Genomic DNA, 23,102 nt, shown 5'->3' with positions numbered 1-23,102 from the left:
TTCAGTATCTGCAGTATTTTCATTGCAGACTAATTTGAGATGCTTTTACTGGCAGATTTACTAAGTTTGGTGCTGCAGTTAAACTATTAGGCTGAAACAGTACTGTGAAATGCTGGAGGAATTGGGGCACTTTAATTTGATAAATCACTAAATAATTTTTGAAAGCAGTCAAGTAGAGAGAGAGGGAGAGCGAGAGAGAGAGTGAGAGAGCGATGTTCCTTCTAAGTTTTCCAAAAGTTCTAAGTAGACTGCTGCAGAACAACAGGAATGAGCAGTATAAGCTATTAATGATTGCAGTACTGTCCACTAATACATGCTCAAGTGCAGGAAGGAATTCATGACCTCAACAGTAGGGGGAGAGGAAAGTCTCAAGCATCATTGAAAATGATATGTGTATACTATCTGGCAATCCCATGACTCACTTCCTTGTAAACTTTAAATCCTTCTTCTACTCCATCCTAGCAACTTACAGTTTCTCCTAAAGTTTCACATCCTTTGATAATAATAGTAAAAGCAATGTGCCAACACAATCTCTCAAATGCAATTACATAGTTCAAACTCCGTTTAGTAATTTCTTGAGGATATTCCTTTGCATCGGGGGGTGGTCTAGTAGGCCTTAATTTGAGAGTTTGCTTTTGTGTCTGCCAGAGAAAGCAGCAAAAAGCAGGAGTCAGATGACAAAGGGCCAGAAATGATCAGAAAGGGCCAGCAACACTTCATAAAGAGTTGAAACATGTTGCGGCAAGCAGGGAAAGAAAAAGCTAGAAGTACCAGCTCAAGTATAAAAGTGTAAAATCAATATTTTTTGTTTGAATTAAGTTACAGACATTTTCTAATCAATCTGTTAGAGATGTTATTGTAGCCCTCTAAGGCAGGTGGGATATGAACTTGGTTCAAGAGTAAAGACACTAGCCACCTTGAAGTTAGTTATATTCTGTTTCATTGTGACTACTTGTTAAACTTGTTCTAAAGAAGAAACCAAATGGCTCAGCTCAACAGTAATGGCTTTGTTTTATGGTTTTAATACTGTTTCATGGCTTCAGCTACTGTAAACTTAGGCTAACATACATAAAGACATCTTCTTACCCCATCTTCTTGCATCTTACTGGCCTCATGCTTCTTTGGCCTCCCCTTTTGCAGGTAACATATTAATTGGGATATTACTAAAGGAATATTACTAAGCTGGTTGGTGGAAAGTATAGAGGGGATGTCAGAGGCGGGTTTTTTACACAGAGAGTTGTGAGAGCATGGAATGCGTTGCCAGCAGCAGTTGTGGAAGCAAGGTCATTGGGGTCATTTAAGAGACTGCTGGACATGCATATGGTCACAGAAATTTGAGGGTGCATACATGAGGATCAATGGTCGGCACAACATTGTGGGCTGAAGGGCCTGTTCTGTGCTGTACTGTTCTATGTTCTATGTTCTATGAATTACTATCCTATTAGGTCTGAGCACTCTCAGGTGTTCACAAACATTATTTTAACAAAGGAAAACTTGATTGTAGTCAAAACTAGGAAATTCTGAAAACTAGATCTATGTCCTAAAGTACCTTCATCTACCTTTGCAAATGTTATTCACAGAAGCACTTTGCACTCAAGTGGCCAAATATCAACAGATCTGCAACAGCTACTAACTGAGTATTTTACTGGTTGATTTGACATTAGGTGAGTGACAAACATGGAAACATCTCATTAAAAATACTTGCACTGGCACAGTAATCACACAACCATGGAAATTTAAGGCCTGGAGAGCTATTCATCCCATTATGACCACGCTATTTAACGTGGGAACAGTTTGGCAGGGGTAGCATTTAGGTTTTTGCCCTAATTTTCAGATTGCTGTGCTGCTAAAAAGCATGCTTCAGGCAATGAGACCAAGGATGTTGATCTGATTGTTTCTCAAACACAAATTCGTAAGTAAAAATGAATCAAGAAGCACCCAAGATAACAAAGTGTGAAGCTGGATGAACACAGCAGGCCCAGCAGCATCTTAGGAGCACAAAAGCTGACGTTTCGGGCCTAGGCCCTTCATCAGAGAGGGGGATGGGGAGAGGGTTCTGGAATAAATAGGGAGAGAGGGGGAGGCGGACCGAAGGTGGATAGAGGAGAAAGTAGGTGGAGAGGAGAGTATAGGTGGAGAGGCAGGGAGGGAATAGGTCAGTCTGGGGAGGACGGACAGGTCAAGGAAGCGGGATGAGGTTAGTAGGTGGGAAATGGAGGTGTGGCTTGAGGTGGGAGGAGGGGATAGGTGAGAGGAAGAACAGGTTAGGGAGTCGGGGACGAGCTGGGCTGGTTTTGGGATGTAGTGGGGGGGAGGGGACAAGATGGGCTGGTTTTGGGATGCAGTGGGGGAAGGGGAGATTTTGAAGTTTGTGAAGTCCACATTGATACCATTGGGCTGCAGGGTTCCAAGCGAAATATGAGTTGCTGTTCCTGCAACCTTCGGGTGGCATCATTGTGGCACTGCAGGAGGCCCAGGATAGACATGTCGTCTAAGGAATGGGAGGGGGAATTAAAATGGTTCGCGACTAAGCACCCTAAAGGTAATTTTGTCCACGAGATAAATGCAATATAAAAACTGCAGGCATGCAACTGCTCATTATATTTGAATTTCAAACTTTACGGCAGCATCAAATACTCAATGGCTGAATTTAGCTACATCATCTTACTGAAGCTCAGTCAATTGGTGATTGCAGCACTATGCCGGCTCAAGCACTGCAATTATCGCAACATTCTAGAAAAGAAGTAGGTAGGCTCAAGATTGTAACTACAGTAAGTCCTTGTTTAAAGTCAACCCATTTAACACTGTTTCATTTTAATGTCAGTAAATTACTGCATTCTTGTTGAGCATCATTGGATACTTCTAACTATGCCTGCAACTTGCCTGCAACGGTAGTAGATTCGCCAACTTTAGGTACATTTAAGTCGTCATTGGACAAGCATATGGATGTACATGGAATAGTGTAGGTTAGATGGGCTTGAGATCGGTATGACAGGTCGGCACAACATCGAGGGCCGATTGGCCTGTACTGTGCTGTAATGTTCTATGTTCTATGTTTACTGTGAGAATCAACTTGTAGCTTCAAAGCTCCTTGACATCAGAATAATGGTCCTTCTTCCTCAGTAATTTCTTCATTGCAACATCTTCCCATTCCCAACACCTGAATTGCTGCCTCCTCCCCATCTCAACCTGTAAGTTGAAAACTTTTCCACACTCCTGACTCCGAGTTGTGTCCTCACTCTAGACATCTGAGTTCTGGCCTCTTTCCCTTCTCCAACCTTCGAATTGCAGCTTCTTCCCCACTAGTGGCCTCTGACTTGTGGCTTCTGCTCCCTCTCCAACTCTTCCATTCTCTGTTTCTCCCTACTGGCTTGCATTCCTGTTCATGATACAGACTCTGTAAGACAATAAGACTATAAGGAACAGGAACTGGATTAGACTGTTCGGTCCCTTGGGATCATCCTAGTGAACCTTTTCTGAGCTGCCTTCAATGAAATGGTATCTTTCCTTAAATAAGAGAACAAAACTGTTCTCATTACTCCAGGTGTGGTCTCCCCAGCACTTTGTAAGACCTCCCTACTCTTATACTCCAAACCCCTTGAAATAAACTGGGTGCCAGCTTTTTGTGTTTCTTGCACAAGTACCTCTAAATCCCTTTGTGTTGCAGCTTTCCAAAGATTTTCCCTATTTAAATACTGTTCTTTTGTACCCCCATCCAAATTGAACAGCTTCACATTTTCCCCACATTATACTTTATTTGCCAACTTTTTGCCTGTGTACTTAACCTATCAATAGCTCTCTGTAAACTGTTTGTATCCCACTCACAAGATGCCTTCCATCTATTTCTTTTGTCTGCAATTTTGGCTACGGTACTTTTGCTTCCTTCCCTCAAGAGCTTAACATATACTGTAAACAGCTGCAGTCCCAGCACTGATCCCTGTGAAATCCCACTGGTCACAGGTTGCAAAGTGAAAAATAATCTCTTATCCCCAACTGCTGTTTCAAACCCATAAGGCATTGTACATCCACATCAAAATACTACCGCCAAAACCCGCAGTTCTTATCTTACAATTTAATTTTCTGTGATATACCATGTTGAATGTCTTCTGGAAGTCCAAATACAGCACATCTAATGATTCTCTTCTATTTGATCTGATTGAAACTTCCTGACAAAACTCTACTGTATTAGTCAAACATGATTTCCCTTTCATGAAAAGACATGATGACTCTGCTTGATTAGATTTTGAATTTCCAAATGTGCTACTATTACTTCCTTAGTGTTACAACAGGGAATGGCTGAACCCCTCTGATAATTAAACTAAAACACAATCCCTAATCTGTTGTGACAGGAGTAGGGGCTCCCCTCTAATAATTCCCACTTAAACCACCCAGAGAAGCTCGCTTTTCCACTCATAGTCTATTAAAAGAGTGGTTAAAAGAAAGAAAATCCCTGATCTCTACTTTATAAGTAATAAGAAACAATTTGTTTATAACCCAATAATGAACAACTTAACCAAACTAATAACAAACCAACAACTGCCCCTAGACTATGAACTACTCCCTAACTGGTCTAAATTCTACTGGAATACTGTTTAAATAAAGAGAAGTCCCACTAATATAAAACCAATTAATAAAACGCAATAAATCTCCCCAAGTACACGCAGACTGTCTTCTAGAACATTCTGTCATCTCTGATTCTTCACAAGTGCCTTTCTTCTGCTATTTCTGCTGTAATTTTTCCTTCAGGACTTTGAGCCAAAATACTGTGATGCCTTTGATTAATTAGATGGACCTTCTCTGAGAACTGAATGGTGCTAATTCTGGCAGGTAGCAGTTGTCTCTCTTTCAGATGGCAGTTGGCTCGCTCCAATTTTTCAATATACCCATAATGACATAATCAAATTCTTACAATATGATTGGTTTCATGTTGTCGACATCATCAGTTTTTAAATTCAACCGGCCTTGAATTGCTGAGTTTGGTTTTAAATTAATTGGCCGAATTCAAACTTGTCACAACATTGAAACAAGACCGTGTCTCCTGCATTTCCTGCAACTCATCCCTCACACCCCCTATCCTCAATAATGACCAAAACAGAATCCCCCTCGTCCTCACGTACCACCCCACCAACCTCCAAATCCAACGCATCATCTTGCAACATTTCTTCCATCTGCAATCTGACCCCACTACCAAAGACATTTTTCCCTGCTCACCCTTACGTGCTTTCTGGAGGGACTGCGCTCTCCGTGACTCCCTTGTCTGCTCCACACTCTCCTCCAGCCCCACCACACCCAGCACTTTTCCCTGCAACCACAGGAAATACTACACCTGTCCCCACACTTCCCCCTCACCCCTATCCCAGGCCCTAAGAAGACCTTCCACAGCAAACAGATGCTCACCTGCACATCTGTTAGTGTGATATCCTGTATCCCTGTTCCCGTTGTGGTCTCCTCTACATTGTGGAAACCAAATGGAGGCTTGGGGACCGCTTTGTGGAACACCTATGCTCAGTTCGCAACAAACAACTACACCTCCCAGTCACGAACTATTTCAACTCAGCCCCCGACTCCTCAGACGACATGTCCAACCTGGGCCTCCTGCATTGCCACAATGGTGCCACCCGAAAGATGCAGGAACAGCATCTCATATTTTGCTTGGGAACCTCGCAGCCCAAGGGTATCAATGTGGACTTCACAAGCTTCAAAATCGCCGCTCTCTTGACCACATCCCAAAACCAGCCCAGCTAATCCCCGCCTCCCTAACCATTCCTCCCACCTCAAGCCTCACCCCCATCTCCTACCCACTAACCTCATCCCGCCTCCTTGACCTGTCCATCTTCCCTGGACCAACCTGTCCCCTCCCTAACTCCCCACCTACATTCACCTTCACAGGCCCTAACCCCACCTCTTTGACCTGTCTGTCTCCTCTCACTCTATCTTCCCCTTTATGCATTTTCTATCCGCCTCCCCCTCTCTCCTTATTTATTTCAGAATCCCCTTCCCCTCCTCCATTTCTGAAGAAGGGACTTGACCTGAAACGTCAACTTTCCTGCTCCTCTGATGCTGCTTGGCCTGCTGTCTTCATCCAGCTTCACACCATGTTACATTGAAACAAGACTGCTGTTTTTACTGTAGGGCATTTTTGACATACTTGTTTCACTTTTTAAGGCTCTCTGTACAGACAACGTCAGCCGTTGCTCACAGACATGCATTTTTTTTTAAAAATTCTAAATACAGACAAAGCACAAATCTTTTCAAGGAACCATAAATTTTAGCTTCCTACCTTCCAGCTTACAATTACTCTACCCAACTTCGTAACAGTTAGTAATTGATTCTAATACTTTTCCAACAACAGATGTTAGGCTGATCAGTTATAGTTACCCACTTTTTGCCTCCCTCCTTTTTTGAATAGGGGTATCACATTGACAGTTTTCCAATCCTCTGTTGCTTCTGCAGAATCCATAGACTTTTGGAAAATTACAACCAATGCATCCACTATGACTGTAGCTAACTCTTTCAGGAACCTCAGACACAAGCCATCAGGGGCCAGGCTTTAGCCCCGTGATCATGGGAACTGCAGATGCTGGGGAATCCAAGATAATAAAATGTGAGGCTGGATGAACACAGCAGGCCAAGCAGCATCTCAGGAGCACAAAAGCTGACGTTTCGGGCCTAGACCCTTCATCAGAGAGGGGGATGGGGTGAGGGTTCTGGAATAAATAGGGAGAGAGGGGGAGGCGGACCGAAGATGGAGAGAAAAGAAGATAGGTGGAGAGGAGAGTATAGGTGGGGAGGTAGGGAAGGGATAGGTCAGTCCAGGGAAGACGGACAGGTCAAGGAGGTGGGATGAGGTTAGTAGGTAGGAGATGGAGGTGCAGCTTGGGGTGGGAGGAAGGGATGGGTGAGAGGAAGAACCGGTTAGGGAGGCAGAGACAGGCTGGGCTGGTTTTGGGATGCAGTGGGTGGAGGGGAAGAGCTGGGCTGGTTGTGTAGTGCAGTGGGGGGAGGGGACAAACTGGGCTGGTTTTGGGATGCGGTGGGGGAGGGGAGATTTTGAAGCTGGTGAAGTCCACATTGATACCATTGGGCTGCGGGGTTCCCAAGCGGAATATGAGTTGCTGTTCCTGCAACCTTCGGGTGGCATCATTGTGACACTGTAGGAGGCCCATGATGGACATGTCATCTAAAGAATGGGAGGGGGAGTGGAAATGGTTTGCGACTGGGAGGTGCAGTTGTTTATTGCGAACCGAGCGGAGGTGTTCTGCAAAGCGGTCCCCAAGCCTCCGCTTGGTTTCCCCAATGTAGAGGAAGCCACACCGGGTACAATGGATACAGTATACCACATTGGCAGATATGCAGGTGAACCTCTGCTTAATATGGAAAGACATCTTGGGAGCTGGGATAGGGGTGAGGGAGGAGGTGTGGGGGCAAGTGTAGCATTTCCTGCGGTTGCAGGGGAAGGTGCCAGGTGTGGCGAGGTTGGAGGGCAGTGTGGAGCGAACAAGGGAGTCACGGAGAGAGTGGTCTCTCTGGAAAGCAGACAAGGGTGGGGATGGAAAAATGTCTTGGGTGGTGGGGTCGGATTATAGATGGCGGAAGTGTCGGAGGATGATGCGTTGTGTCCGGAGGTTGGTGCCGCGGTGTGTGAGAACGAGGGGGATCCTCTTTGGGCGGTTGAGGCGGGGGTGGGGTGTGAGGGATGTGTTGCGGAAAATGCGGGAGACGCGGTCAAGGGCATTCTCGGCCAATGTGGGGGGGAAAGTTGCGGAAATTTCCTCCCACAGTGGTCGAGAACGCCCTTGACCGCGTGTCTCGCATTTCTTGCAACACATCCCTCACACCCCGCCCCCGCCACATCCGCCCAAAGAGGATCCCCCTCGTTCTCACACACCACCCCACCAACCTCCAAACACAACGCATCATCCTCCGACACTTCCGCCATCTACAATCCGACCCCACCACCCAAGACATTTTTCCATCCCCACCCTTGTCTGCTTTCCAGAGAGACCACTCTCTCCGTGACTCCCTTGTTCGCTCCACACTGCCCTCCAACCCCACCACACCCAGCACCTTCCCCTGCAACCGCAGGAGGTGCTATACCTGCCCCCACACCTCCTCCCTCACCGCTATCCCAGGCCCCAAAATGACCTTCCATATTAAGCAGAGGTTCACCTGCACATCTGCCAATGTGGTATACTGTATCCATTGTACCCGGTGTGGCTTCCTCTACATTGGGGAAACCAAGCGGAGGCTTGGGGACCGCTTTGCAGAACACCTCCGCTTGGTTCGCAATAAACAACTGCACCTCCCAGTCGCAAACCATTTCCACTCCCCCTCCCATTCTTTAGATGACATGTCCATCATGGGCCTCCTGCAGTGTCACAATGATGCCACCCGAAGGTTGCAGGAGCAGCAACTCACATTCCGCTTGGGAACCCTGCAGCCCAATGGTATCAATGTGGACTTCACCAGCTTCAAGATCTCCCCTTCCCCCACCGCATCCCAAAACCAGCCCAGTTCGTCCCCTTCCCCCACGGCACCACACAACCAGCCCAGCTCTTCCCCTCCACCCACTGCATCCCAAAACCAGTCCAGCCTGTCTCTGCCTCCCTAACCTGTTCTTCCTCTCACCCATCCCTTCCTCCCACCCCAAGCCGCACCTCCATCTCCTACCTACTAACCTCATCCCACCTCCTTGACCTGTCTGTCTTCCCTGGACTGATCTATCCCCTCCCTACCTCCCCACCTATACTCTCCTCTCCACCTATCTTCATTTCTCTCCATCTTCGGTCCGCCTCCCCCTCTCCCTACTTCTTCCAGAACCCTCACCCCATCCCCCTCTCTGATGAAGGGTCTAGGCCCGATACGTCAGCTTTTGTGCTCCTGAGATGCTGCTGGGCCTGCTGTGTTCATCCAGCCTCATATTTTATTATCCAGGCTTTAGACCCATTAGTTTGTCTAATGCGACTTCTCTAGTGATGATCACGGCAATTCCTACCCTATACATTTAGTGCTTATGGCATTTAAAAGTATGTACCACTGTTAAAAATGTTGCAAAATATCTGTATAATTCCTCTGCAATCTTGTTGTTCTCCAAATTATACATTAGCAATCTGGACAAATGAACTGAAGGCATTGTTGTTCAGTTTGCAGACGACACAAAGATAGGTGGAGGGATAGGCAGAGGAAGCAGAGAGACTGCAGACAGACTTGGGGCAGGTTAGGAAAGTGGGCAAAATAAACAGCAGATGGAATACAAAATGGAAAGTCTTGAAGTTGTGCATTTTGGTAGGAAGAATAAAGGCAGAGATTATTTTCAAAATGGGGAAAGGCTTTTGAAATCTGAAGCACAAATGGACTTGGTAGTCCTAGTTTAAGATTCTCTTAAGGTTAAGATGCAGGTTCAGTTGGCAGTTAGGAAGGCCAATGCAGCATTAGCATTAGTTTTGAGATGGCTTGAATACAAAAGCAGAGATGTATTGCTGAGGATGTATAAGACTTTAGTCAGACGAATTTGGAATATTTTAAGCAGTTTTGGATCCTGTATCCACAGAAGGATGTACTGGCTTTGTCGGAGGTCCAAAAAAGGTTCACAAGAACGATTCTGGGAATGAAGGCCTTGTCATATGAGGAGCAGCTAAGGACAGTGGGTCTGTATTTTATGGAATTTAGAAAGATGAGGAGGGGGAATATCAATGAAACCTACAGAATACAGAGCAGCCTGGATATAGTGGACATGGAGAAGTTGTTTCCACTGGTAGGGTAGACTAGAACACAAGGGTACAACCTTAGAGTGAAGGGATGACCCTTTCCAACAGAGATTAAAGGGAATTTCTCCAGATGGTGGAAAATCTTAGAACTCTTTGTGCAGAAGGCTACGGAGGTCAAGTCATTCAGTGTCCACGAGACAGAGATAGACAGGTTCATGATTAGTAAGGGTACCAAGGATTATGGGGAGAAAGCACGAGAATGGGGCTGAGAAACGTGTCAGTCATGACTGAATGTTGGAGCAGACTCGTTGGGCCAAATGGCCTTGTTCTGCTTCTATACTTTACTTCTCATATCTATCTTCCCAGATTCATTTCCTAAGGGTTTCCTACATTCACAGTGATGTTTCTCTTTCTTTCTACATATTCAAAGAAGTTCTTATTGTCAGTTTTCTTTTAATATTCCGTGCAAGTTTGCCCTCATTGTTCATTTTCTCCCTCTTGATTAAATTTTTAGTCCTCCTTTGCTGGATTCTGGATTTATCCCAATCTTTGGGGCCACAACTGACTTTTGCATCCTTATATGCTTTTTCTTTCAATTTTATACTGCGCTGAACTTCCTTGGATACCCATATTGGTCTATCCCTCTTAGAATCTTTCCTCCTTACTGGGAAATATTTTTCTGAGAGTCATAAATTGCCTGCTTAAATGTCTGCCACTGCTCGCTTACTGTTCTTCCTGCTAATCTATTTGCCCAGTTTGCTTGATCTAACTCATTTCATTATAATTCCCTTTATTTAAGTTCAACACAGCTGCTTCTGACCATCAGTCAATCTGATGTTCGAGTTCCTATCTGATGTGAATGAGAGTCCTGGTGGTTCAGAAATGCTGCCAGGCTTCCTACAATCCAGTTATTTCTTTAAATGATGGCTTCTCCTGCCTTGCCGCTCTTCTTGCTTGAGGGACTGGGCATATACATTTCAAAAGTAATTAAAGTGCTGCAAAATACTTGCGCACTTAGGCATGCTTATGAGCAAAGAGTGTTTTCTCCTTAAGATCAAAAATAATTGGGAATTGGATTGAAACTCAATATGCTGCCCCAACTAATGGTGTTGATGGTAAAGAAAGCAATGCTGTTACAGAGTTAGCATATAGCCTGCAAATATTACTAATAATAAATCTGAAAAAAAGAGCTCAATACACAATCCAGGAAAGAAACCAAGCAGGCAGTTCTAAATCTGAAAGGCATATTAATACAGCTTTATACTAATGCTGCAAGCATAATGGAGTTCAGTAACAGAATCTGAGCTTGCCCTTTCCTAGGAAGAGAGTGCTACCTTGCTCAAGGGCATTTTTGGATTTTAAAAATCCATTTCTGCTATATGAGTTTGCTATTGACAGAAAATCCCTGGCTTTGCACAGCGTGCAAAAACATCTTTTAATAACTATCTTCTTTTCCCCAGAATTTTTCCTCAATAAAGACAGTGAGCATAAAGGATCAACATTACCCACCCATTGTTATTTTTTCTTGTCAGACCCTCAAGTGCAATACAAGTTGAAAAAGTGACTAGATGCACACTAATTATGCTCAGTATCAATTCACAGAACTTGTAAAATGACTGCAAAATGCCCAATAAGAATTACAAATAAATAGCTATTTCAGAACCCATCAAAATAGTTGATTTTAGAAAATGGAAACATTTTTAAAAATTATCTATGCATGATCATCATTGGTGTACTGGCTTTTCATGAAAAAATACATTGTGAAAATTTTAAAAGTTTTGAACTACAATGAAGAATTCTTACCTTTTTAATTCCTTGAGCATTTCAGCTTTCTGTAAAGTTGCCTTTGCAGCAGCTTCTGTCTTTTTACCCTGTATTCATATAGTAATTATTTTTAACAGCAGTAATTCATCCAGACAAGTTGTTCTTTCATAAAGAATACTTTTGCTCGGAGGTACAGAGGTCAGTCAGGATCCTTCTTCATATAAAATGTTACTGCAACAGTACAAGGTGTTGCAGAAGCCACATCTGGAGTACTCTGAGCAGTACTTGTTCACTTATTTAAGGAAAGATCTTACTTAATGTTCAGAGAAGGTTCATTAGGATGATCCCAGTATGGAAGGGTTGTTTTACGAGCAAAGGCTAAACAGACATGGACTCTACTCATCAGAACTTAGAAGAATGGGAGGTGATCTAATTGAAACATATTGGATTCTTAAAAAGGCCTGGCAGGGTAAATGTTGACAGCATGTTTTCCCACATGGGAAAGTCTAGGACTGGAGGCCATAGTCTCAGGATAAAGGGATGCCAATTTAAAACTGAGATGAGGATGTGTTTCTTGAGAGTGAGTGTCTTTAGAATTCTTTGCTATCTTCAGCTGTGGGGACAAAGACCTTGAGTGTACTTAAGGGTTATGGTGAATAGGCAAGAAAGTGAATGTTAGGAATGTTGGATCAGCCATGATCCTACTGAAGGGTGGAGCAGGCTTAAGGAGCCAAATGCCTACTCCTGATCCTATTTCTCATGGTCTAATGAGTCCTCAGTCTGTAATTTGGACTCAAAGACATTCCAATCAAAGCAAACCGAGACTGAAGGATTGGATAGTGTAGCTGTATATCAAATAAACTTTCTAAGGGATACTAGACCTTGTACTGACCCAAATGGCAATGCTACATACAAGACTCCTGAATTTAGGGCTCCAAAATTGGTAACAGAGCTAAATAATTTTATCTGAAATTGTGGGTCTAGCATTTCTGATCCTCAAGATTAGAACAGAGCATGCATAAGTTACACCGACATTTACTGGAAAGTACCACTTTTTTTATTATTGCTGAAAAGAAAGACATTTTGCTGAAAAGAAAGAAATTTTGTTGAAATTTCTTGCCTTGCACTAATCAGGATATCTCCATGATTGGTAAATGTTAAACAATCCTCCACCACAGTTTATGCCACAGAAGAAAAGCATGCTTATTGGTCTTTCACAGGATATGGGTGTCACTGGGTATGCAGCATTTGCTGTCCATCCATAAATGGCCTTGAGAAAGTGTTGGCAAGTCACCTTCTGGAATTGCTGCAATCTGTGTGGTGTAGATATATCTACAATACTGTCAGGAAGAGCAGTTCAAAGTTGTAACACGGCAACAGTGAAGAAATAGCAATATAGTTTGAGTCAGTAGTGGAGAGGAACTTACACTCACCTTTAGATAAGTGGCTATCAAGGTCTAGTATGTCAATTTTATTCACAAAGATAATCAGTTTTAAACAAACATCCAACAATAATCAAACCTTTAACATTTGCCATTAGAGGATTTGAAAAATAACTCAACATTCTGATTCTGGCTGAATTTCAGCTGAGAAACAACTAAACACACGGTGTAACAGTTCACAAGTATGAAAGACATTTACACTCAGAGACCTCTTGGACGGTTGGGAAAGGTCAATAGATCAGAAAAAATAACTATTATCTGCCAACAGATATTACATGCTGATGCACTAACATTTATCTTTGCCACTGATGACACTGCTTTTTCCTTAGGACCTTGGACATCAACTTCTTGAAGTGATTCACCACTCTTAAGTGCAGTTCACCCCCAAAAAAATCTCCATTCCCCCTGCTCAGTGATGGAAGCCCCCTTACATCCCACAATAACTCTTATAACCCCTAGGCTTCATTTTGAAGCATTAAAATGAGAAGCACCATTTAACATCATGGCAGTAGGACAAATTCAGGACTCTAACTGATTACAGTGTTACTGTATAAAAAGTATGTAAAGCTGCACAATGACTCGGGGAAAGAGCCTTTCTCAGTCAAACATCCCACTGAAGTAGACACGAACGTACCTTGCAAATAACTGAGGGTGATTTTCACCACAATCATATCAAGGTATCACAGTGTGGGGCTAGAGGAGCACAGTAGGCCAGGCAGCATCAGAGGAGCAGGGAAGTTGATGTTTCGGGTCGGGAGCCTTCTTCAGAAATTGGGGAGGGGGAAGGGAGCTCTAAAATAAATAGAGAGGAGAGATGGGGCTGGGGAAGGTATGAGGTGCTGCTCCTCCAGTTTCCAGGTGATGTCATTTGACACTGGAGGAAGCCCACGATGGACAGGGCCTGTGTCCTGTTCATGACAAACAACAACACCTTTCGGTTGCGAACCATTTCAACTGCCCTTTCCACTCCATGGGCGACACATCCATCCTGGGCCTCTTCCAGTGTCACTCACATTGATGCCTCCCAGAAACTGGAGGAGCAGCACGTCATATTCTGCCTTGGGAGCCTACAATCCAATGGTTTCAATGTGGACTTTACCAGTTTCAAAATCTCCCCACCCCCTGGCCTCATCCCATGACCAACTCTCCCTCTCATCCCTGCCTCATTGACCTGACACAACCTGTACATCTTCTCTCCCACTTATCCGCCACTCCCACCTCATTGACCAATCGCCACTATAGCCTACCCGTACTCACCTATGACCATCCCACCTACCTTCCCCAGCCCCATACCTCCTCTCTCTATTTATTCTGGAACTCCCTTCCCCCTCCCTCATTTCTAGAGAAGGGTCCCGACTCTAAACATCAACTTTCCTGCTCCTCTGATGCTGCTTGGCCTGCTGTGCTCCTCCAGCGCCACACTGTATTTTCTGTGACTCCAGCATCTGCAATTCTTACTATCTCTAATCAAATCAAGCTGCTTGGAATACAAAACATAAACTAATCAACTCAAGATGCAGAGAATGCAAAATATCAATTTCAAATTGTTTACTATTGATGTGACAACTCTGCAAAATCGTACCTTTTTACCTCTTGATTTTTTCCGTCTTTTCTTTGCGTTTGAGTCTCCTGTTGCCTACACGTTTAAAATAAATGAAAAAAGTGCTTTTAATTTGTTCAGATTCTTTTCAAAAAGAAGCAAAATTAACTTTTAAATGGCTTTACAATATACTGATTAGGAGGTCCATTAGCTCAGATGTCTGCATGGCTGGTTTGCAATGCAAACAGTGATGCCAATAGTGGGTTCAATTCCCACACCAGCTGAGGTTATCATGAAGGACACTGCTCCTCAACTTCTCCACTCATCGGAGGCATAATGACCTCCAGGTTAAACTATCACCAGTCATCTCTCTCTAATGAGACAGTGACTAAGTGCTCACTTCAGAACAAGATAATCTGAGTCCTGAGCAATTGCCTTTAATCCAAATGCCAAAATTACTGATAGCATGATGTTGTTTTGTTGCTTCTCAAAGAATATTTCTGTGCCAGAAGAAAAATAAAGTGTGCTTGTCATGGCAAGCAGTTAACATATCTCCCACTTTACCAATGTTTGTAACTGCACTCCACAAATTGGGTCATCCCTGTCCTTCCAAAACAAAATGAGAAGTGAGTGGTGACAAAAAAAATTCTTGCACGGATATAAATGCAAAAGTTAAAGTCTAGGTTTGCAATATGTACATTATGGCAATTCACTTTCTAAAATTGCTTCATTTAATGTTGCTTTGGTTTAACATCAGTAAATTAATGGGCCTGTAATCTTGTTGAGCATGATGTGATTTGTTTTAACATTATTTCTTGTGGTACCTGAGTAGTATCTCCCACTAGCCCTGATCTCTCTAACTGCAGCCTTTTCCCCACATTTCTGAGCTGTGATGTTTCCCAACTTCCAGTTATGGTCTCTCGTCCTCCTCGACCTTCCAGTTGTGGCCCCTTCCTCCCCACTCCCAATTTCTTTTCCATTCCCAACATTTGACATGGTCTCTTCCACCATCCCAACTAAACCATGAGCTGCTTCCCTCTTCTGGGCTGCATTTCCACTCAAGATCTCAAGCCAATTTGAATTTGAATTTGTGGAAGAGTGGGCCTTGATGGTTCAGAAGTACTGCCAGATTTTTTACAGTGCAGGTTTTTAAGTGACCTTCAAAACTGCTCCCTGTTTCACTACTATTCTTCCAAGTCCTCTCTCATTGCAAAAGTTCGGGACAGGGAAACTGTGAGCAAGAGCATTTAAAAATAACATGGATTGTGAAATCTTCAGCACTTCTGGCATTTATACTTCCTCAAAATTGGAGTTCTAAATTTTGATTGATCCTGGATCTCTAATGCGAACACAGTTCCGGAAGAAGGAAGTAGCAACAGGGTGGGTTGGAAGATGGTAGATGTAATTCTGAGATTGAGGATTGGGTGAGAGGTCACAACTCGGAAGGGTGAGGAGTTGAGAGGGTCAGCAGTGACCAGGGTCTACCTTAGACATCCAGGAAGCAGAATCACCAATTAGAAGTTGCTACTGTAAGTAGCAAATTACACACTTCTTTCAAAAGAATTACTATACTTAAAATTATTTAATTTTAAAAAATTATTTCATTTACCAAAATGGGGACTTAGCAATGTAAAATATTTCAGTTAAGAAGGTATAATGCTTTAACATTTGTACCTTTTTGACAAGGTCCTACAGAACCTGACTACAGTTTTATCATTGATCCCAATGGGAACCATTTTTTCACTTAAAGTTGTGATTTTCAGGGATGCAAACATAACTTCAAGTGAGGACTTACTGCATTTCTAATTTGGCACTGGGGCACTTAAGAATGGCACAGACTTACATTTCACACAGTGCTGAAATTTGCAAACTGAAATTGTGTTTTAAAGTTAAGATCTGTACAGCCTGCTCCTGTTGAAATACTGCCGTAAAATAGCTACATTCCATATCAGGGGTCATGAGACCCATTCCCCAAATACACAAGGTTAAATTTTTCATGATGCACACAAATAGAAAACTGGATCAGAAGAGATGATGTCTGATCTGCAATTACATCTTTTTACTTTTTACATTAAAAGTGGTGATGTAACATGTCTAAACTATGGAAGCATTAAGGCAAGACATAATGGGGATAAAAATCACATCAGCACTTGTTGTGTGGCACTGAAGTCTGTTGTGACCTTCTACCATAAATTGCAAAATGTTAAGCAGCCATCACTAATTATCATGGTGAAATGTTAACTCTTAAAGTTCACTTTGATAGTTCAATAAGTTCACTGACAAAAAATTTATTTCATCTGCATGCTTAAGGGTATGTTGGTTCCTTTAAGTTCTTGTAGGCACATCAATAGCTGACTGTGCCAGCTTTTACCCATTTCAAACACCCATTCATTAATCTCTTTCCCATATGCTATACAAAATACAAACAGCCCATGGATTTCCCCGTGTCAATGATTTAAACTTTTCATGGAGTTGCATCTGGTACCTCTTCTTGCTACTGCTGACCTCATCCCAAGTTAGCACAGTCTAATTCACTACCATTCTGCAGTTTCTTCCACATCTGCTCCTCTTAACTCATCTCTTTGACAAGGCCTGCTTTTCGTTCCCTTGATTCCTCCTCGACCAATTGCTGAGCATTCAATCTTCAACCTTGTACACTTGAAAATATTGTACAGATTCTTTTTATTGAGGCACTCTGTAAAGTGCATTGGGAGGTTATGTCACACACAGTGCAGTAGCTAAATTTTAAAAAAAAACTCAGCATCACCTTAAGTGCAACCAGGGATGGGCAACAAATGCCAGCTTTTCCAATGGTCTGATCTCAAGAATGAAAAATAAAAGCCACTGTACAACCAAAAAGAATGATACTTGTCAAATAATACCATCTTCTGAGACTGGATAGAAGGGGATTTTTTAAAAAATATTAAAATCATTGCTAAAATATTACTAATTTTTTTAAGATCAATTAGGTGAACACATCAGTGACATCAACGCAAGTGACAGAATAATTCAATTCTCATTCGGTTCACCATCACAAGCTTGGAAGTAGCCCGGGCATTTGTCTACAAGCAATGAAGCAATAGTTGTCGTTGACATAGAGATGAAGAAATACTAAGCAGCACACCACTTCACAAAGTCAGTAACGTACAGGAATAGGTTTTGCAAACTCATCCTCTGAGGTCTCCTTTTCCTTATGCTCTTCTGTAGTATCAAGCAATTTTAGCCCAGGCTTTTGGGTTTCATGCCCTGAAGTAGAAGAGGTTTTGATTACTTTTTTTAAAAAAATGTGCATTATGTTTTCACACCATCAGTAACGTTTCTGATATTAACTTGGGCTGGTAGTTCTCATAATTGAAAATTAAATGATAGAAACAAGAAGCAGAATGACTAAGTATCTGGGAATACCAGTAATACATCAAACAATAATTTTCTCAATAAAAGCTTTGAATGTGACTAGAAGATGTTGGTGATTTTTGTTTGAACAGTTTAATTTTTGAAGGCCGAAAGAACTGTGGATGCTGTAAATCAGGAACAGAAACAGAAGTTGCTAGAAAAGCTCAGCAGGTACAGCATCTGTGAAGAAAAAAAATCAGTCAACATTTCCTCAGAACTGCTGCCAGACCTACTGAGCTCTTCCAGCAACTTCTGTTTTTGTAACTTTGAAAAGCTGTTCTTATATTTGGATTGGGAGTGAAGAAGCATCATGACACCTGCTTGCCAGCTAAATGTTCTTTTGCTCAATTGTAACTGAAGACAATTTTTTGGTCTTTCTGAGCATGGATAGCTTAATATATGACTGATCTCTAGAAAATTCTAGATTTGGTCAATTTAAGGAACAGACAGAAAACTAGTACTTTTAGCTTTTGTTTGAATGATGCTGTGCAGAGTGATCTGGGTGCAGTGGAAAATGAATCACACAGTTAGTGGGGGGAATAGCAAGTGATTAGAATGGCAAATGATATGTTGCTGTTTATGGCAAGGGGAATGATTTACCTAAGTTGGTGAGTTTTAGTGAAGCTGCACAGGCTGTTGGTGAGACCGCATTTGGAGTATTGTCACAGTTTTGGTCTTCTTATTTGGAAAGAAAACATACTTTGTTCAGAAGCAGGCTGGGAACATTCAGTCAAGTCATTCCTGATGAAGATAAAGTTAACTTTTCAAGAACAAGTTAGGTCTACACCTTTGGAGTTTAGAAGAACGAGAACTTAACGTATTGAAACACGTAAGATCTTGACTGGACTGGATATCAGGAGGATGGTTCTACTTGTATTGAGTGGTGGTGGTGGCTGAGGACTAAAATTAGAGGACATAGCTTAAGAATAAGATGTCTCCCTTTGAAGACAGAGATGAGGAAAACTATTTTCTTTTAGAGGATTATTAGTATTTGAAATTCTCTTCCCCGGAAAAAAAATGGAACTGGGTCTTTAAATTTATTCAAGGTTGAGACAGATATATTTTCGGTAGAAAGTGGAGTCAAGGGTTCTGAGGTGCTGAGAGGAAAATGGAGAAGAGACCACAACGAGATCAGCCATGACCTTATTAAATGCTGGAGTGGGCTCAAAAGGCCAAATGCCTACACCTACTAAGGCTTTATTTTAGGGGTAAGGGTTCTGGGTGTGCACTTGATATAACTTTCAATATTAGCAATTTTTGGACTTTTTCTCATTTAGTACAGACATAAAGAATTATTGACTGGAGAACTTTCACTAATAAACCGTGTGATAAACTTTACTCAATATTCAAATACAAATAAAATATCACTTGGAGCGTTAGCGAGAGTTATTCAGAACAAAAACAAGCAATTTGCTTAAAAGAACACAAGACTGCTGAAAGGCTCACCTGCACACAGATCCTCTGTCAAAGAACAAGCACAGATTGAATCAATACCTACACAAACAGAAGTAACATTACTGCACATATGAAGTAAAAGTCAAAGGAAAAGCAAAGAAATTTGGAAATATTATAGTCGAACATAGAGTAAGTGTCAAACTCTACACAATTCAGCAAATATAGGTGCAGATACAAAAACTGTTATTGGAAGCAGTTGGGTAGATGACAGCGTGTGTTTAATTCATCAGCTTCAAGGCCAACTCCAGAAATTCTTCAGGGTTGATTCTTACCAATCAATCTGTTCAGAGAAGCAAGGACACACCTCTGGAGCAAGTGGGACTTGAACCCAGGCCTCTAAGCTCAGAGGTAAGGACAGTACCACTGCCCGACAAGAGATCTAGGCCATCAGGGTGGTATCCTAGGCTCAACCATCTTCAGTTATTGACTTTCCCTCCATCATATGGTCAAATATGGGGCTGTCTGTCAACAATTGCACAACGGTCACCACTATTCCCAACTCCTCAGATACGGGGGCATTTCATGTCCAAGTGCAACAAGAGCTAGAAAATATCCAGACTTGGGCTAAAAAATGGCAAGTAACATTCACCCTACATAGGCCATGACCATCGCCAATAAGAAACAATTTAACTACCACTCTTGACATTCACTGGCATTTACATCACTGAATCCTCCACTATTGACATCCTGGGGAGTCATCGCAGAAAAGAAACTGAACTGGTTAAGCCATTTAAATATGGTGGCGACAAGAACAAGTCAAAGGCTAGGAATATTGCAGTAAGCAACTCATCTCTTGAGTGCCCAACATCCGTTCACCATCTACAAGGCATAAGTCAGCTGCATGATGGAATACACCCCACAAACCTGAGTGTGTACAACTCGATACCCAAGAAGCTTAACACTATCCAAGACAAAGCAGACTGCTTGATTAGCACCACATCTACAAACATCGACTACAGATGCTCAGTAGCAGCAGTACATACTAATTCACCAAAGATCCTTAAACAGCACCTTGCAAACCCACAATCACTACCATCTAGAAGGACAATGGCAACAGGCATATGGGAACACCACCATCTGCAAGTTCCCCTCTGAGCCACTCAACATCCCTACTTAGAAACATATTGCTGTTCCTTCAGTATTGGTCAAAATCCTAAACTTCCCTCCCTGACAACATGATGACCATATTTTCTGGTAGGATCACTGGATGGCTATCAACAAACCTGAACGACTTTCCCCTCCATGTCCTACAGATTGGATTCAGAAGTACAGTCCCCAACCAATGCGCAATTGAGATTGCAACTTAATAAAGCTTCAAGTAAAATTCTTGAGCTGCATGATTGTGTACCATCCTGGACAATGTGCTTACCCAATGAACCACTGGGACACAATCGAGATTCAATGCTGTTGAAGATTTCAGGATTTTTGTTGCTACTCTAAGATTTTACTTTTCAAGTTTTTGCATTTTTTTAATGTATCAGATTTGAAAAGAAAAATCTAAAAACATTGCAGTAAAGTTAAACTGAAAAAGGGGGTAACAGCCAGCTTCCACATACATTCAATTCAAATAAAACAGGAAGGTATTGGTCCTCTATCTATGGTTGATGGATAATAATCCACCAAAAACAAATGGACCTTACATTGCTAGCATTATTAAATAAAAGGTACCATTGTGATGTCTAACAATAAGTTCTTCCAAAAGCTGGGACAGTGGCTTGTTAAAATATTTCTCCATGTATCTTCTATCAATGAATGTAACGTTCATTGGCTGCAAGCGAAGTCCTTGGAGTCGCTTATCATCAATGCCAAGGTGAACAAGTATTTCTGCAGCTTCATTCCAAATTTGGTCAAATTTTTCATAAGTCAGGTCTGTGTGGAAAATCCCTTTCAAAAGGTAATCTCGCATTTCACAGATCCGCCGTAAGCAAGCTCCGGGGGATGTATCAGATCTTGCAAGCCTCCCAGTCCAACCTTTTTTGGGACGGGGAAACTTCTTCATGAACACAGCAAGAAAATTAAACAAAGGCAATGTAAAACGCAGAGTTTTTGACTTCTCTGTGGAATAAACAATATTCATCCATCTTTTTCGGACATTGCTGAAATCTGTTCCTTCTAACCGATTCTTGATTAAAACTTTATTCTTTGTAACTTCTTCATCCAATTCCTCTGGAGATATGTGGGCATCAAAAATATTCCGAACAGCCTCTGTGCCTTCCACATGTATTAAATGAAGCAGACGATAGACATTGACATAGCATTTCTTTATTAACAGCGGTTTGATTGGCAGTTCAGGGTCGAATTGTGGACAGAGGGGTCTGGCTGAATTAAAACATGAAAAAAATGGAAAAGTTATAGCAAGTGCTGAAGCTCGTAGCTATTAAATCTTTTGTTTTAAAGAGGTTGTATATGGAAAACAAAAAACTTGCAGGAAGCCGAACTGCAAACTCACTTGACTTCGGATATATCACATAAAACAAAATAACTGCAGTACTACTGATGCTAGACATCTAAAATAAAAACAGAAAATCCTGGAAATACCCTGGGTAAGGCAACATTTGTTGTGGGAAACAGAGTTAGCATTTTAGGTCAATGATCCTTCTTCAACACAGTTCTATCAAAGGGGTCTTTCACCAGAAGCACTGAATTCTGTTTCTATCCACAGATACTGTGTGACCTGCTGAGTATTTCCAGTACTTTCTGTTGCTAGACATCATTACATGCTCCTCCAATTGTTAAGTTAAAGTGAAAAACACATCTGAGTAATAAGTGAAGTCTCTGTATGAGATGTTATTTTAAGGTTCATAATATGTAACGTTTTCTAATTGCGCCAATCAGGTTGTACTGAGCACATGTACTATAAAGATAGCTATATCCAAAGTTCAAGGTATCACTGCACATATTACAGTCATTCCAGAAATATGCAAACCAGTATGTACAGGCCTCCTCAACTGTGTGCTGATTTCCAAAGCAAGTTGGAGCATCCAGTGTTTGACTCTATCAATGTTTTGTCTGTTAATCCAAGTAACATGAGGTGTAATATCAGCTTTTTGGGTGACACCTATTAAAACAGTAATATTTCTTTGGCAGGGTATCACGTATTTCAATGGAAGCAACATGGAATTAGTAACTTGATATTCCATTGTACATCACCATTATAGCGGTGTGAAGGTGGTGCAGAAATATTAGAACTTATAAACCTGCTATCATCACTTTAATATAACATGTTTTCAAATGGCATTGTGATGAGAAAGACGCAGAGGTAACTTACGAATCAGCCCTGGATTTGACTGGAACATACTAATATTAAACAACTTCCAACTAGCCATTTACATCACTCCGATTATCACTGAGTAACAGGTTATAAAAGGCTTGATTTGTTATTTTCACCTGTACTGAGGCACAGTGAAAAGTATTGTGTTGTGTGCTAGTCAGACAAATCATAAGTTAGAATAAAATTCAGAATATGGTGTTACGGCTGCAGAGAAGAGGAAGGCAAAGGACCAAGGACCCAAGTTCAATTCCAGCCTCGGGCAACTCTGTGTGGAGTTTGCACATTCTCCCCGTGTCTGTGTGGATTTCCTCTGGGTGCTCCATTATCCTCCCACAGTCTAAAGGTGTGCAGGTTGGTGGATTGGCCATGCCACATTGCCCACAGTCTTCAGGGACGTATAGGCTAGGTGGGTTAGCAATGGGAAATGCAGGGTTACAGGGATAAGGTGGGATGTTCTTTGAAGGGTCAGTGTGGAATCAATGGGTCAAATGGCCAGCTTCTACATTGTAGGCATTCTGTGATTCTAACAG

At 42.1% G+C, this 23,102-nt stretch overlaps 1 protein-coding gene across 2 annotated transcripts in view; it reads right to left on the bottom strand.

Moving 5' to 3' along the window:
- The window catches only part of LOC125457216 (E3 ubiquitin-protein ligase DZIP3-like), a 133,859-nt gene that overhangs the window by 62,458 nt on the left and 48,299 nt on the right, over window positions 1-23,102 (bottom strand). For both annotated transcript variants that reach the window (XM_048541131.2, XM_059650260.1), the window contains 5 exons: window positions 20,970-21,620; window positions 19,293-19,340; window positions 17,602-17,699; window positions 14,496-14,549; window positions 11,511-11,578 (listed from right to left, as the gene is read on the bottom strand). In XM_048541131.2, the coding sequence (XP_048397088.2) occupies window positions 11,511-11,578; window positions 14,496-14,549; window positions 17,602-17,699; window positions 19,293-19,340; window positions 20,970-21,620 (919 nt within the window). The remainder of the gene's footprint in view (window positions 1-11,510; window positions 11,579-14,495; window positions 14,550-17,601; window positions 17,700-19,292; window positions 19,341-20,969; window positions 21,621-23,102) is intronic.

The sequence above is a fragment of the Stegostoma tigrinum genome, chromosome 12 (assembly GCF_030684315.1).
Source record: "Stegostoma tigrinum isolate sSteTig4 chromosome 12, sSteTig4.hap1, whole genome shotgun sequence".
Lineage (NCBI taxonomy): Eukaryota > Metazoa > Chordata > Chondrichthyes > Orectolobiformes > Stegostomatidae > Stegostoma > Stegostoma tigrinum.
The sequence above is the reverse complement of the archived record's forward strand: the minus strand, read 5'-3'. Positions and strand labels throughout refer to the sequence as shown.